The sequence below is a fragment of the Centroberyx gerrardi genome, chromosome 6, assembly GCF_048128805.1.
Source record: "Centroberyx gerrardi isolate f3 chromosome 6, fCenGer3.hap1.cur.20231027, whole genome shotgun sequence".
Lineage (NCBI taxonomy): Eukaryota > Metazoa > Chordata > Actinopteri > Beryciformes > Berycidae > Centroberyx > Centroberyx gerrardi.
The window spans coordinates 8500357-8516396 of NC_136002.1; the positions used below are offsets into that span (position 1 = coordinate 8500357).

At 45.6% G+C, this 16040-nt stretch overlaps 1 protein-coding gene across 1 annotated transcript; it reads left to right on the top strand.

The window, feature by feature from the left end:
• Positions 1–3040: 3040 nt before the first annotated feature.
• Positions 3041–14935, top strand: gap43 (growth associated protein 43). The gene is made up of 3 exons (XM_071897319.2): positions 3041–3111; positions 10626–11268; positions 14842–14935. The coding sequence occupies exons 1-3, from the start codon at positions 3082–3084 to the stop codon at positions 14916–14918; spliced, it is 750 nt and encodes a 249-aa protein (XP_071753420.1). The 5' UTR covers positions 3041–3081; the 3' UTR covers positions 14919–14935.
• Positions 14936–16040: the final 1105 nt, after the last annotated feature.

A 16040-nucleotide genomic window follows, 5' to 3' on the forward strand; every position in this document is an offset into this window, starting at 1 on the left:
CTGCACCATCCTCAAAGGTGCTCCAAGGTGTTTTCTACAAGGTGCCACCACACTAGAGGCACATTTTTCCAGTGGTGCAATATTTGAGATGCACCACTTACAGTATGCTTTATTTACTTAGTTTACAAGAAGTAGGACAACTAGCTCTGCTTCAAAAGGATGTGCACTCAAATAGACTGAGAAACAGTCTCTGTAACCCAGGCATTAGCTGATGATGTAACAAAGTCTTCTGGGTAGAATTAGAATGGAAGAGGGACAATGCATTGTTGACTGGCTGTCCCAATTTTTGTTACTTCATGTTTAATAATAAAATACATTGTAATCACACAAAAACAACATTGTAATCACAGTCAGTACCAGCAATTTAAAGCATTGCCGAAGAAACAAAACACACCTACTTGACAGCTTCTCAATACTGGAAAACCAGTGTGTCACTATGGATCTCTATGGCCTATACAACAGCAGTTCAGCTGCCTATTAGAAATATCAAATAATTGAACATAGATGACAAGCAGACAATGGCGTTAAGCTATGGAGCAGCTAGTTCAGGCTGAACATCCTAAGTCATGTGACGGCAGCAGGTCAGCTGATAGCCGACCTGCTGCTGTCACATCACACAAAACTGACATGACTATTTTCAAAGACCATCCCACACACTCTTCCTGTCTATACTCTGTTTCTGCTGCTCTCCCCACCCCAGTTCGCTTTGGTTCTTGGGGATGTGAGTGTTCTGATTTTTTATTTGAACACTCCCATTCATTTCTAATGGGAGATAATGGCGTGTTATTTTTTCCTGCTGTTTAGGAGTTTATAGCAGTGATACTAGTGTGTTTGATTAAGTATAATGCTCCTATATGGATTAGGGGATGGAATGGGACTTGAACTTTAAACATGTTGATACTGTAAACCTTTTACTCAGTGTGCAGCATCACAGCATTTGTAGTTAATAAGCAAACACATAAATCTTGGAAGAAATAGAATAGTACAATACAAAAGCGTGAAAGTTTGAGAAATGGAGCTTGCATCCCTGCTAGTTTGGAAAATCTGGGCAGGGAAAGTGACTGAATAAGTTCCCCTGAGCAAGGCACCTAACTGCCCCAGTGCAGCAGCCCACTGGGACTGGAGAGGTGTGTGTGTGGCTGAACAAGGAGCTCCTGAGTATGAATCTGTGCAACTGTCTGAAAAGTAAAGCGGGGCAGTGCTGAAAAAGATCATGCGCACTCAGCAAAATCCTGCGTTGCGACGTCAGTGTCATATGGTCTAGTATAGAATATGATGACACATAGTGATGATGTAGTGTAGCCTGCTAATAGTAATAGATTTGCCTGTGTGGCAGGAGCGACCACCGGGAAGGCTGTGGCTCAGCGGTGCAGGGTAATGATTTCCCCTCAGTGAACTGGATGTGGAATAATCCTGTAACACAGAAGAATAGCAGAGCACAACCCCTGAGGACCCTCTTCCCTCCCTCCTCCATCTCTCTCTCTCTCTCTTTTTCCTCCATCCCTCCCTCCATCCTCATTGTGTCTGTAGCATCTGCTGGTGCTCGCTGGTCAGAGCGGGGGTGGGGACTCTCCTGACACCACACTGAGTGTGTGTGTGTGTGCGTGCATACGTGTGTGTGTATTATGAAAGACAAATACCGAGTGTGGGTGTTTGCGTGAGCATGCGCCTGTGCGCCTCACTGTATGGTAATGGTTATAAATGTAGTTGTGTGGATAATGCATGCATTGTGCCCGGTCATTAAGCCAGACTATGTGCAAATGTGGGCACAGAGGGAGAAAAAAAAAGGAGGGAAGAGAGAAAGAGAGGCAGTTTGCCTTGCCTGCCTGTCTGCCACACCCGGCCTCTTGCCTCCTCCACCTCCTCCTCCCTTCATCCCTTCCTCCCTCCCTCCCTCCATCCCTCTCTCTCTCTCTCTCTCTCCCTCTCTCACTCACACACACACACACACACTCCTCCTCCTCTGCTCTTCTAGTCTATCTGCTGGTGTTTCCATGAGAACAGAGAGTGCTGGGTGGTGGTGGGGGGTTGGAGGGGTAGGGGGGTGACGTGTCCTAAGAGCACAGTGTGTGTGTGTGTGTGTGTGTGCGTGCACGCGCCTGTGCATTTGTGATCATCACCGCTCTCTTTCACACGTCTCTCCTGGCAGCGGCAGCTCCTCGCTCCTGCCAGAAAACATGCTTTTGGCATCGCTGTGGCAATTTGGACGGAGCGCACACAGGCTGATAACACTGATCTGAGATCCAACCAAGTGTACAACACGCAGTCTGAGAGAGGGAGCCTGAGCAATCAGAGGAGGCACCCTCCATCGAGGCGCCCCTTTTTTTAAAAGGCACCTCCTCGTATTTGTAAAGGGAGGGGATACGAGGGAGGGTGGTGGGATGGGGTGGTGATGGAGAGACAGAGATACAAAAGCACAATAAAAAAATAAAAAAAACGGGATTGTCAGAGCACAGATTGGAAGTATCCAGTCATTCATTAAGGGAGAGTCTTTTTAGGGTGGGGCCGCAGCTTTTGCCAGAGCCAGGCTGCAAGGAGGAGGAGGAGGAGAAGGAGGAGGGTGAGAAGATGTAGAGGAGAGGAGTGGTGATCGGAGGGAGGGAGGGAGGGAGGGAGGGAGGGGGGGGTTCATCACTATGAGCGAGAAGAGGAGGAGAGGGAGGAGGAGGAGGAGGGGGATGGTGCTGGTTGGTGTGAAGGGAAGAGGGGAGGAGGAGGGGAGGAGAGAAGGATGGAGGGAGAGAGAGAGAGGGAAAGGGAGGGGTTTAAAGGGTGGGCTTGTAGTCATTGTCAGGCAGCGAGTCAGAGAGAGGTGCGCCCAGGCAGACCGACTGAAGAGCGTGTGTGTGCAAACTGGGATGAGTAAACGCACTGGGCGACTTAGCTGTTGATACAGCCGGAGAGAGTGTGTGTGCACGAAAGCGAGTGAGAGAGAGAGAGAGCGCGAGAGAGTGAGAGAGAGAGAGAGAGAGAGAGAGAGGGTGTGAAAGAAGAAGAAGAAGAAGAAGAAGTGAAAGGAAAGAAAGAAGGGAAACAGAGAGAGAAGGAAAGAAGGAAAGGGAGGATACTACAACTACAACTATGCTGTGCTGCATAAGAAGAACCAAACCGGTAAAATGCTTTGCTCTGCTTTGCTGTATCAATATTTCAGCTTCTTTCTTCTGTCTAAATAATGTATCTCAACTCAACTTGCTGACTGTTTGTTCCTAGTGCGATCAGGGTGCTTGAGGAGAGATTACAGAAAATGTTGGTGTAATTTCCTTTGACTTGGGGCCTGGGGTGTCTTCATAGAAGTCTATCCAGAGAGCCCAGACACGCCTAGTTAATGTGATTATCCCGCATGAATGGATGTTGCCACAACGCCTGTCAGACCTCACACTGTACTTGCAGAGAGGCACAAGACTGTAACTCGATATTGGTCGGCTGGGCATTCCCTCCTATTGATCATGCACTTGAAAAAAAAAAAAAAAGTGAAAGATTATTGATAAGCACTGTATATTGTCTCTGATATTGTGTTTGCTCTTCTGCTGTAACCGAGCCATATATTGAAGCTGATACACTCCCTCGTTCATCCAATAGCTCCATTGAGTTCAGCATAATCTACCGTCGTTAATGAGGAAGATTCTCACTAATTAGGCCAACCTTTAGGGCGCTCTTAATTGACGCCTTAATTGGGCGTCTAAACATCTTCTGCATTGGTGTTATCTTGAACAGAAATGGGTGACACAGGACAGCGAATTTCCACAGTGTGAAAAAAGGGTGGGGTACGGACTGAGTGAGCAGCACCAGCATGTCAGCGGCCTCGGGGGAATACAATGGGAATAAATGAGTCTAAATGGATTATCATAGCCCTCTAGGTCTTTAAGTGGATGCTGTCAATGGAGGGTACTATGAAGTGTGCACTCGTTTAAAGGGTTTGGAAAGGGGAGCGCTGGGTACTTTCTAACGCCCATAGCTATTCTCAGTGGCAGAGGATGGAAAAAAAATGAAAGGTGTTGCATGGAACCGGGCGGGTCTGGAGAAGGTGGCACTCTCCTGTGCTTTAACGCTTCAGTCTGTTGTATTTAAGCAGCTATCATGGAGGTTTTGCGTGTGATCAGGGCCAGTTGCCTGCTGCTATCTCGACTGATCCTGATTTTATCAGGCTCATAACGCTGTGGATTCCGACGGCACTTGATTGCTTCTTAAATGTCAGCCTGGATGAGTCATATTAGCTCTGGCAGGGAGGAGAGAGAGACAGAGAGAGAAGGAGAGAGAGAGAGAGAGAGAGAGAAAGGAAGCAAGGCTTGCCAGTTGAAAGGCATGCAGGAAGGACAGGATGCGGAGAGGCAGGCGGGCAGCCGGATAGAGAACGAGAGGCGGGGTGGAGCGCAGCGAGGCACACATGGAGGTAGATGGGCGCAAAAGAGAGTAAGATGGGAGGGCAGGTAGAGAGCGATGGAGCAGGAGCGGAAGGGAGCTGGGCAGGCACAGAATGCATTGGGAGAAAGGGGGGGTGGGAGTGTGACAGGGGGCGCTGGTGGAAGGAGAGTGAGACAGGGAGGGAGGTTGTAAGGTATGGGGGAAGGTAGGGAGAGGCAGGCATGCAGTAAAGCAGAAAGGGAACAAGGGTGGCAACGAAACTGGATGGCGGCTACAAATGGCAGGGAATGTGGTGGAGAGCTGAGGGAGGACGGCGGAGAGAGCAAGGGAGGGAATCATGAAGGAAGAGAAGCAGGCACGCTGCACGCTGCAGCCATGTGGGGTGAGGCACCGGTTTCTCAGCGAGCTTTTTCCACACAATGCTGCCGGTGCCTCGAGCGTGTGTCTAACCATAGGGAAAATCTCCACTTGTCCTCCTGTTCCTGCTTTTGAGGAGCAGAGGCATAAAAGATGTCTGTGGCTTTCATGGATGGATGAGCAAAGAGCATGGTTTTTGCTTCACAACATGGCACTATTGCTGTGGGGACCTGCCATTGTGGAGTGTTAAGGGCAATTGCTACACCTACACTATGGGAGTGGCTACTAGCACTTCATATGAGTCTCCTCCTTAGCCCCAGCCCCAGCTGTAGCTCCAGCCACAGTTATGTCCTCCCAGTCGTAGCTTTACACAGTTCTAGACCACACTCTAACCACAGAACTTGTTCCTTGTCCTCTCCCCAAAACCCTAAATCCAGGTCCATCTCCACTACCAGGCCTTAGCCTTGTCAAATCCCATCCCCACCTTGCTCTTCTCTAACCCCCAGCTCCAACCCCAGTTGTTCCCCCAACTCGAGGCCCCATCCTAGCTCCAGAATCCTACCTTCCTGTCTCTCCCAGCTCCACCTTTAATCTCAGCTTCAGCCTAATTCTAGTCCAAAGTCTAACCCAAGCCCTAGCCTGCTACCTTAGAGATCTCCTCTCGCCATTACAGCTCCGCAGGCAGCCAAAGCCCTTACACCAAAACCCCTCTAGACCATCTCCTGCCCCTTTTCTCTCCCCTCTCGCTGGCCCCTCTCCTCACCCACTGACTAGCCCCCCCCCTCCAACCCCCCATCCCCATCCCCATCCCCATCCCCATCCCCATCCCCATCCCCATCCATGCTCTATGAGATCAGTGGCGATTGCGGAGCCTTTGTTCAGGGAGAGAGCCGGTGTAATTGAATTAAAGGCTGCTCCGGAGGATGTAATGACGCCGGCATATGGCCGCTTATTAGCTGCCGCGGAGCATCTTTCCCGGGCCATCGTGGAAAACAGGGCGCCCTGCAACGCCGCTCATCAATTCACAGTCAAAGGAGAAAGAGAGAGAGAGAGAGAGAGAGAGAGAGATGGCGAGCGGGGGCTGTGGCAGTCACCACCTGAGCCCCCCTCTCCTCTTCTGCAGGAGGAGATAGCTGGCTAAAAGGGTGTGGTGCTCCGCTATGTCTGCTGTGTGTGTGTGTGTGTGAGAGAGAGAGAGAGAGAGAGAGAGAGAGAGAAAGAGAGAGAGAGAATGAGTGGGTAGCAGTTCGCTCAGAGAGAGAGGAAGAGAAAAAAGGGAGAGAGAAAGGGGGAAAGAGAGGGAGAGATTTAGCACTTGCAGACTGCAGCCCCTCTTTGCTCTCCAGTGTCTGGACGTTTTTTTCGCTCCTGTGGAAAAGCAGACAGCCCTTTGAAATGATGCTGGGATTTTCAGGAGATAGGTGTCATTGCAGGAAGTGTGTGTGCCACCATCAGGACGGTTAATATTATCTCTCTGCCTGCCGGGGAGCTGTGACAATACGACAACTGTGTTGGGAGTTATGAATTAGTCAGAAGACCGAATATATCTTATTACTTACAATATCTGTATGAATTCTACATAAAAATTCTATAATAATTACATATTAAAGAGAGTTAAATAAAATGAATGCAGCAACTGCACCTGTTGTGTTTGTGATAAAAGGGGCATAGGGAAGCACCATTCTACAACTCCAGCATTATAAATGCAAAGATTTCTCTCCTCTCTCACCAGCGGCACTGCGTTCGATCCGGGGCTGGGTGGAGAGGCGGAGGAGAAAAGGGAGTCTCCTGCTTGAATGGATCAGAATAAAAAAAAATTAAAAAAAAGATGATTATACACACGCCTGGCGTGTGCATTAGCGTGAGCTGTGGTTCTGTGGTAATTCAACCAGTATTACCCCCCCTCTCCTCCGCCACCGCTCCCCTGTGTCTCCCCCTTTTCTCCTCCCTTCCCCGCCTCTCCCCCTCCTGAAAACAAGTCTCTAATGGCACCGGCAATGAGGCGCTGGGAAGGTGGTGGATTGCTAGTGTGTGTCATGGTGGGGGGATGGTGTGTGTGTGTGTGTGTGTGTGGTTATGGATCTGTCGGTAAAGCCATTGACTCTGGGGTGTGGTTCTCACGACAGTCTGTGCCCACCCAAGGACAGAGAGAGAGAGAGAGAGAGAGAGAGAGAGGGAGAGGGAGAGAGAGCATAGACTGCCGCTGGTAGACAAAGCTGTAATAGACACATTCGGCCGTCAGATAATGTACTGAACACATTTTAGTGTGGCCATCTATTACCTCGCCCAGACAGGACAGACAGGGGGTGAATGGCAATGTTGTATTAAGCTAAATTACCCTGTAAGCCATGTCATCTTTACATTCAGAACATGTATTATATAAGATACTAGTCATTATTTGTTGCCTACCTACTGTGTCTTGTGAAATGCTGTATAATGCTGCATATTGAATTACATAAAGCTGTTTTAAGTGCCAATGTATCCTATAGCAAGCAATTTGTCTTGGTAACACACTATAGCTATTCTGACTGCAGATTGGATAATGACGGTCTGATTGTGTCTCTTTTGCAATCAGGCAGGAAGATTCTCTCCATTGACATATATGGCACTATATATTGCATAAATTCTACTTTTTGCTGGATAATGAATAAACAGTTTTTAAGGGTTAATGTAGTGTATCTATGGCAACCGGGAAGAACGTGTGTGTAATGAGGAAATACTGCAGCCTAATTTTAATTAGGGATTTCTCTGTTTGATTAACCCGATAATGAGAATATGTCGTCTGACTATGAATTAATTCGGGAAGAGATCTAAATCATCTACGATAAACATGAAATCTTAGTTTGAAGACATGAAAGGGGGTGTACCGTGTGCTGTGCTGTAGTTTTGGGAGGTGCTGCTGTGTTTATGAATGAAAATGTGAGGCACTCAGACACTGTGAAATACTGTCTGTAGCGGTGCACACGACAATCCACTGTCTTCAGGGATCAATTCTTAAAGGATTTGCAATTATAATACAAACCAATACAATACAATATGATAGAGTATTATGTGATACAATATGATTCTGCTTGATAAATGAACAAGCAGGTCAAAATAGCTTAGTAGTTAATGCAACATTTCTTTTTCTCTGAATCCTATGATTCATGGAAACTTACAGAATACAGCAGTCAGCTTTGGATAAATCATAGCACAGCATTTTTTTGGGGGGGATGGACAGACAAATATCAATAATGCAAATGATGGGGCTTCAGTTGTAGTCAAATCACCAGGATGATCTCTCTGTTCTCCTTCTCATACATTGATATGAGATCACTTGACACTCCGCTGGTATTTTATTACATTTGCGCTCACACACCCAGATCTCAAAAGTAAATGACATTCCCCCTACTCCAATAATGATGTCATACCCCCATATTCCCAAACACCCTCATCCATCTCTCTCTCTCTCTCTCTCTCTCTCTCTCTCTTTCTCTCTCTCTCTCTGACTCACTGCATGCAGCCAGTAAGTAATTTTATTTGAGTTAAGTGCTTGGGTCAAATTTTGGCAATTGTAAGCACCCATGAGATCAGGCATAATAAAAGCCCAATAAGTCACTGGAGACCTGCATATTATTAAGAGCAGAGGGTGTGCCAGTGGTACTCTGTCTGTCTCCATGTTAGCTCCCCATTCTAATAGCTGGCTAATTTCACATCCCGCTACTTGCTGCAGCACTCCAGCTCACTCCATTACCGGACTTGGTGGCTATCAATTTCTTAATTGTTAAGTAAACAGGGGCAGCTCTGGTCCAGCTCTTAAACATAAAGCACTATATTGGTTAACGAGCAGTAGCGTATAGCCTCTGTAAACCTGCCATTCCTCTCTGGGCAAAGCCAACACTGTTATGGGCTTTTTTTTAATATCATATGGCACAGAATCGCCTGAGAAGACGGTTGATATTAAGAGTGGCAGGGCAGAAAGGCCCGGAGCAGGATTTACGCACAACACCCATGGGAGCGCATGTGAATAAAGGTGGAGGCAGTGAATATAGCCACGCAGCCGCACCTTGGCCTCGCTGCTCTAATATTGGACTGACACACTGACCCTGAGGAAGATGTGTTGGTTTAGGGCCTGTGGCTCTTAAATCATGTCATATGGATGTTACGCCTCGCGCAGGGAGCTGTCCAGTCAACCCCTCACATCCCAATATAGTGACATTATTAGAAACAGAAGGAATCAGAATTGGGTGAGAGATTAGACAGTGATGGATATAGCCTTACCCAGCAAGTCACACTTTGAAAACCGTTTCCCCTCACATTCGCTGACCTTAAACAAGATGCTGGCGCGATGGCACGCCCAGCGTTAACACACACATATCCCCCCACACCCACCACCCCACCCCACCCCCCCATCACACACACTCACACACAGCCCCTCCCCGGCCATGCTGATTGCTCCGCTTGATTTATGAGTTCCTATTGGCTCGTTCCCCTGAGGGGTCAGGTGCACTGCCAATCAGGGTGACATATAGTCTTTCATAGCACCAACCGGCAGACAGCGCCGTGATGAGTTAGCACTCTGGTTGTCAAGGTAACCTTTGATGGTTGGGAGGGGTATGGCAGTGAATGCTGAGGAGATTCTAGCTTACCAGCTCGTTCCCTAGCAGCCAGAGATGGATCCGTAGAAAGCCACCTAGAGAATAAGGATTGTCTCATTATTTTGGAGGAAGAGGCTTTTCTTTGAACGCTCACATTTTTGGTCACTGTTTTGATGATACCGTTAGAGAATGCAGGGTAATATAATAGCTTAAGTTTAATTGTATACTTAATCTATTTCAGCGCCATTATCAAGAGAACAATATCAACCTCACGCCTGAATCGAATAACCGCAATAAATGCCAGGAGTCATTTGACGTGGCCCAAATCCCAGCATATCCAATTCATTATGTGAGAGACAATCGACCCACACACACATCTGTTATTCCTTGGTTCACATGATACAGTGGCACTAAATCTCTCTTCTGCTGCACATGAAGAGATGAAATGTGTAGATTTATTCAATTGTAAAACCAATCAATGGCTCCCCACAAAGGCTTGACACCTGGTAGGATAGCTGCCCTCCACACCCTTCAGGTTCTGCAGTTTGATTTCTCACGTCTTTATCATTTGGCCTCTCTGATGCTGCACTGTCTGCATGCTCTTTGACAATTTGTGTTTGCTTCATATTGCTTATTCACATTCATTTCAGGTGTGCACAGTATAAGGCGTTTGATCAGTCTGACGTTAGCTCTAGAATGTTCTACTTTCATTTATTTGCCTATTCATTTTGAATGTACTGATTCATTTTGTTTGCTCATCATTCATTTCTTTATTTGATTTGATTTCTTTTCATTAGATTTATATGACTCATAGCACAACCCACTATTTGATGGACAGCTATGGATCCAGGTACCTAAGGTAATATCTTGGACCCCTTACAATATTACATTGTCTCCTGTCCTATTCCTAAACCTATTCCTGATCCAGTCCTACACTTTAACTGAATCCTAAACCACTCCTGAAACCTGAACCTAGCCTCATATTTTCCCAATCTATGCTCCTCTAATGGTCACAAATAAACCAGTTCATAACTTAACTAACAAACCCTCTCTTAACCTATAATCTTGTCCTTTTCTGACTTCTGGCCCTTTCTACTGATGACATATTGTACCTCTTTTGATTGTGGGCCCAAATAAAATTATGCCAAGATGACATCTTGAGATCAAGCTACATACCACCACAGTAGAGGGATACCTTGATAGATTTTAGTGGATCTACCTGTACATACCCTTTCTAGTTTCCAGTGGATCTACTCCACACTTCATAGGTGTTAGTTATATTCTACAAAACCTGTCCCTTCTCTGAATGACCTCTCTCTTGGCTTCCAGGTGGAGAAGAATGAGGAGGCGGACCAGAAGATTGAACAGGATGGCACCACCAACAAACCCGAGGACAAGGCCCACAAGGCTGCCACTAAAATACAGGCCAGCTTCCGTGGACACATAACTCGGAAAAAGATGAAAGACGGAGAGGAGGAAGAGAAGGAGGGAGACACTCCCGCTGTTCCAGAGGAGGCGACAGAGGGCGGAGAGGAGGCCAAGAAAGCGGAGGGAGAGGAGGCGCCCGCAAAGGAGGAGGAAGCCGCGGGGGAGGAGGGCAAGAAGGAGGAGACAAACCAAGCCAAAAGCCCAGTGGCAGACAAGCCAGCTAACTCCCCGGCGGCCGCCGCCACCTCTCCTACAGGCGCGGCCACGTCTCCCGTAGCGGCCGCCCCGGCAGCCGCCTCTCCCGCGGCTCCCTCTGAACCCCAGAAAGAGGAGCCCAAGGCGGAGGAGAAGGCCGAGGAGAAGCCCAAAGAGGTGGAGGCCCCGGCGGCGGCGGCCAAGAGTCCCACCACAGCCACGGCCGAGGAGAAAAAGGAGGAGGAGAAGAGCGGGGAGAAGGAGGAGGAGGCCAGACAAGCCGACGTGCCTGCTGCTGTCAGCCCGACAGCTGAGAAGGAGGAGCCCAACCAAACAAAAGATAAACAAGGTACGGGAATTGTCGTAGGCCCTTTACCTTATCTTCAATAAAGCAGGATTCTTCTAAAGGTAAATCCATTACAGCATATGGCTCTTATAAGATAAGCAAGCTTGGATAGGAACTAGAAACTAAGCAGGCTTGTCTTTTGCAGACCTGAACACAAAAACTCAAAATTCAACTCAAAGCCTTCCTTTTGAGCTGAAGGTGTAGAAGTGAAAGGCTGTGGGCGTGCGCATGGCTGAGAGTGCACCGAGTTCAGAGACAAATAAAAATCGAGACACTCTCAACAATCGAGAGGCAATTACTCGCTGTAAATAACTAATAAAGAAGAATAGGTGAGCTTTACCGGAGTCTTCTTGGCAGGCACCGCAGGAAATAACTGCTCGTTGAGTCTTGGGGATTTAAAGATCTTTGGCAGTGCTCCACCATTCACTGGTTAACACAGAAACACAGCTCGATATTAGATTAGAGGGCCTTGTGTCTGAGCCTCTTCAAGATAGAAACTCCATACAGATGAGGCTGAGATTGAGATAGAAACATGGGGTTAGTCACGTAAAATGATTTGCACAGGTTAATAAAGATGGATGCTGTAGATGGAGCCCATATTAGCTTGGAAATCATCAAGTCTTAGCCTCATTGTGATGAAACAATGTTGTACTGTCGGTATAATGACATTATACCGACATTAAGGGTCATGAACATCTCAGATGAACTTGTATGAATCTCATACATGTTGAAGTACCAACATATTAACCTTTGTGTTATTCCAAATTAGAACAAACCCAATAGAGCATAATGGTGAATATTGGTTATTAAATCCTTGTTACAGCAGGTGCAAATATCATAACGTCTTTGCTGTCCAACAGATTTTGGACCTCAGCATGAGAAACCTTGAGCTCCTGCTAATAGATTTCAAAGCAAACCACCGTATGACATCCAATTATAGCAAAAGCGTACACCTGCGAAGAAATTATAAGGCCATGAAATTACATTATAACATTGATACAATACACTCGCACAACATACACTGAACTCATATATTTCTGGTCCAAGGACTTTCAGACTGGGTCAGACAGGTAGTTAATGGAGCATGCTCAGTCTGAAGCTCTTTGAGGCAGGGGCAAACACACACACACACACACACACACACACACACACACACACGCGCACACAGACTGGAGAACTACAAGGAAACTAGGTCACCTAGGCAGCACTGTCTCCCTGTTGTCATAGTTACCACCTCGATGGGATGGCTAGCATGGAGCAGGCCGCGGATAACAGGTGCTCTGATTTAAATGAATGATTAATGATCCTTACTGGTCACGATCCGCACCAGGAAAGTCTGTCGCAAATAAACACTACTTTACCAAGAACTGCAAATTAAGAATACCAAGTACGGCCGGCCACAATCTGCCTTACCAACTGAACTGAATATTTATGACTTCTGTTGAATTCACTTAGTTAAGGCTTGTAATGGCACAGACTGGAGCTACATACACAAGGACACCAGGTACTCTGATCTAACTGAATGATTTATGAGGTAGCCAAGCATGATCCACATTCTCTACCGGGGAAAGCCTGTGTGATTGGCTTCTGTTGATTACATCTGAGCAAGCTGTTAGTTGGAACTGTCATAGCATGATGAGATCTCATTGAATATTCAATTAGGCCGTAAGTTACAGACAGTCAAATGCAGCAGATGTAAGGAAGACTAGAGTATTCACATCCAAAATACTCAACAGGCAGAATACGACACAAAGACCAGCAGAGGTTAGGGGTTTGTTTCCTTACTGGCAAATGCCTTAAATAACTGTTAGTTAAACACCACACTTTTAGTCAGTCATATCAGTGTTGTAGATGAGGCTAACTGAGGTGGCACTGATGCTGGAATATCACAAATGAAAGGCTTTGGTTCTGGGAAAAAAAATGAAATTGCATTTGCATCACGGTTCGGTGACTGCGGTGAAGGACATTGTCAAGTCTGTCATACTGGCTAACAAGCTAATTACCTCTTACCTGGAATCTGACAACAGATCTGCTAAGTGCCTTAGTATGACTCACTCTGTCTTGAAACACACTCACACACACTCACACACTTTAGCAGTCATGATCTGTCTTGCCCCCTCTCTATTGCCCCCCTCCCTCTTTTTCTCCCTCTCTCTCTCTCTCTCTCTCTCTCTCTCTCTCTCACACACACACACACACACACACACACACACACACACACACACACACACACCATCATCCCCATCCCATCTCCCCCTGGATAGTAACTGTCCAATGCAATGATGTCATTCCTTGATGTCTCCTCTTTTTATTAAAAGAGTATGAGATCATCATGGCATGACATCATCACTTTCAGGGAAGCTGAACAAAGGCTTTCAGCAGAAGCCATGAAACAAAGCAAAGGTCATGGTGACACAGGCATTCTAAAGGCTCTGTAGCAATGACTAATTTGAACTTTTAATTACTATTATTTATTAATTTTATAACTTTAACGAAGCAAACACTGTCAGGTCTCAAGTCCTGGGAAGACTGCCTTTATAGATAGATAGATAGATGTATGAAAGCATGGATAAAATAATAAGTAATAATCAGAATAATAATGCTACTACTACTACTGCTACTACCACTACTACTACTAATGATGATAATCCCTGGGTGGAAATTGCTGCATTGTCAGCAGCATAATAATATACAGCATATTAAGGATAAAACCCCCCCAGAAAAGATGAAAGAAGGTAGTTATACTACTACTACTACTACTACTAATGATAATGATAATGATAATAATAGCAATAATACATTTTATTTATATAGAGCTTTCTCAATAACTCAAAGCACTTTACAGCATAAAAACAACATAAAAACAGCATTAAAAAACAGTTTAAGTTTAAGTATACAATCATAAATGATATGCAATACAAAGAGGCCATAAGCAATGTGACTCAATGCGGCTCACAGATTAGCGATGGCTTGGTGAGTATCCAGGATCATTATTCAGCAGTAAACTGTGGGCAGCGTATGAGATGTGACAGACCTAGATGCTGCTGATAGCCTTGGGACGTCAGTTAAGATGCTTCTCATACACGAGTCCATTAGGAGCCTCTCCTCCTTTATTATTTACAGCCAATGTGACTGACACGCTCTGGGTTTTAGCAAAGCTCACATGTGAGCTTGGAATTATAAGGTTTTATCACTTTTTTTAATGAAAACTGAGAAGTATTCATGATCTCCGAATGTTACTATATGCTTGTGTGGTGATATTTTTTAAGAACCGTTTGGTTAAATATTTAAAAAGAGAGAAAGTGCATAGCAGTTTTGCTAGCTGGGATGTCAAATCTTTGATGCTCAGTATCTCAGAACTGCACTCCACCCAGATAGACCCTTATAATTCAAAGTTTGAAAACTTCTATACAGATTAATTTTCTTTCTCTCTCCCTCCCTCTTCTCTTCTACCCGATCCTACTCTTTCTTGCTCATCCCCCTCTCTCCTTTCTCCTCTCCTCTCCAACTCTGTCTCCCTCCCTCTCCTCCCCTCTCATTTCCTACCCCCCTCCCTCCCTCCCTCCCTCCCTCCAGATGCTGCAGAGGAGTCTAAAGTAGAGGAGGCCGCCCCGGCAGATGCAGCGGAGGCCGCCGAGTCCAAGGATGACTAAGAGAAAGTTTAACCTAGAGAAAGAAGAATTAAGAGTATGATGAATAACACAAAAACAAAATCTAAAAAGGTTGCTCTTTGCCTTCCCAATGTGAAGGCAGTCCGTTTCTATTTGTTTGTCATTTTTTGTGTGGCAATGATTTTCTCATGTTGGGGGAGTTTCCAGCGTGAAGTTTTTTGGCTCAAGCTAAATCCTATGAGGAAGTGTTGATGATGATGATGATGATGATGATGATGACGAAAAATGATTATTACGTTGATGATGAGGGTATGATTTGGTACGTCTTCACTATTTATCGCGAGTGAATCAGCAGTCGAATGAATGCGCCCAACTGGATAGTTCCGCATTTAAAATGCATTGCAAATGTATTGTACCTTATTTGCATTGCAATGCACTTTCGTTAAACACATTTTGCAAATAAAATCTGTACTTCTGCAAACGCACGCACAAAAACAAGCTGGTTTTGAAATGCAACTCTCGTTTTCAACACCATACAAGTGTCTTGAAAACGCATCAAATAGGTAATGTACTGACACATAGGATGGAGAATAGAATGTATTAATAGATGTGTGACATTTCCAGTTGGGCAGCTCTGTCCTGAATCCCAAAAAAACATATAGGACGAGACTATTACTCTCTCTCTATTCTGCTTGAGTCATTCAAGCTTGGTTTACACCCCTTTTAGTAACTCTCTCTTTACTCACATCTACATTAAAGGACCTATGGCCATTGTAATGACATGATCACATAATAAACTATGGAAATCAGCTATAATATTGATGTAACTGGCCCTTACACGACGACCCGGGTTCTGCCAAACGAGCGTGAGAACAGTAGCATGAACCATCGAACCAGATGCATGATGGGAACTCTCCCTCTGAGAGGAACTTTTTCGCAGTCACAAAAACTTAAGAGGTGTGGCGGCTTCTTTTTGATGTCTTTGGTGTTGTTATGACAGTTTGATATGAATTGGAAAAATACTCTTGCACTGATGTTAAGAAAAAAAACGTAAAAGAAAATCAAACAAACGAGCAAAACAAAAAATACTTTTCCTATGTTCCAGTGAGTGCAATGTCCAGTTTCAACCTTATCAAGGAGTTAAAACTTGTGAGAAAAAAATAT

Excerpts from the sequence above, each read along its gene's own strand:
- gap43 (XM_071897319.2), top strand. The coding sequence starts at position 3,082 with ATGCTGTGCTGCATAAGAAGAACCAAACCG. Across the intron at positions 3,112-10,625 it reads GCATAAGAAGAACCAAACCG|GTGGAGAAGAATGAGGAGGC; the intron begins GTAAAATGCTTT and ends CTTGGCTTCCAG. Across the intron at positions 11,269-14,841 it reads CCAAACAAAAGATAAACAAG|ATGCTGCAGAGGAGTCTAAA; the intron begins GTACGGGAATTG and ends CCCTCCCTCCAG.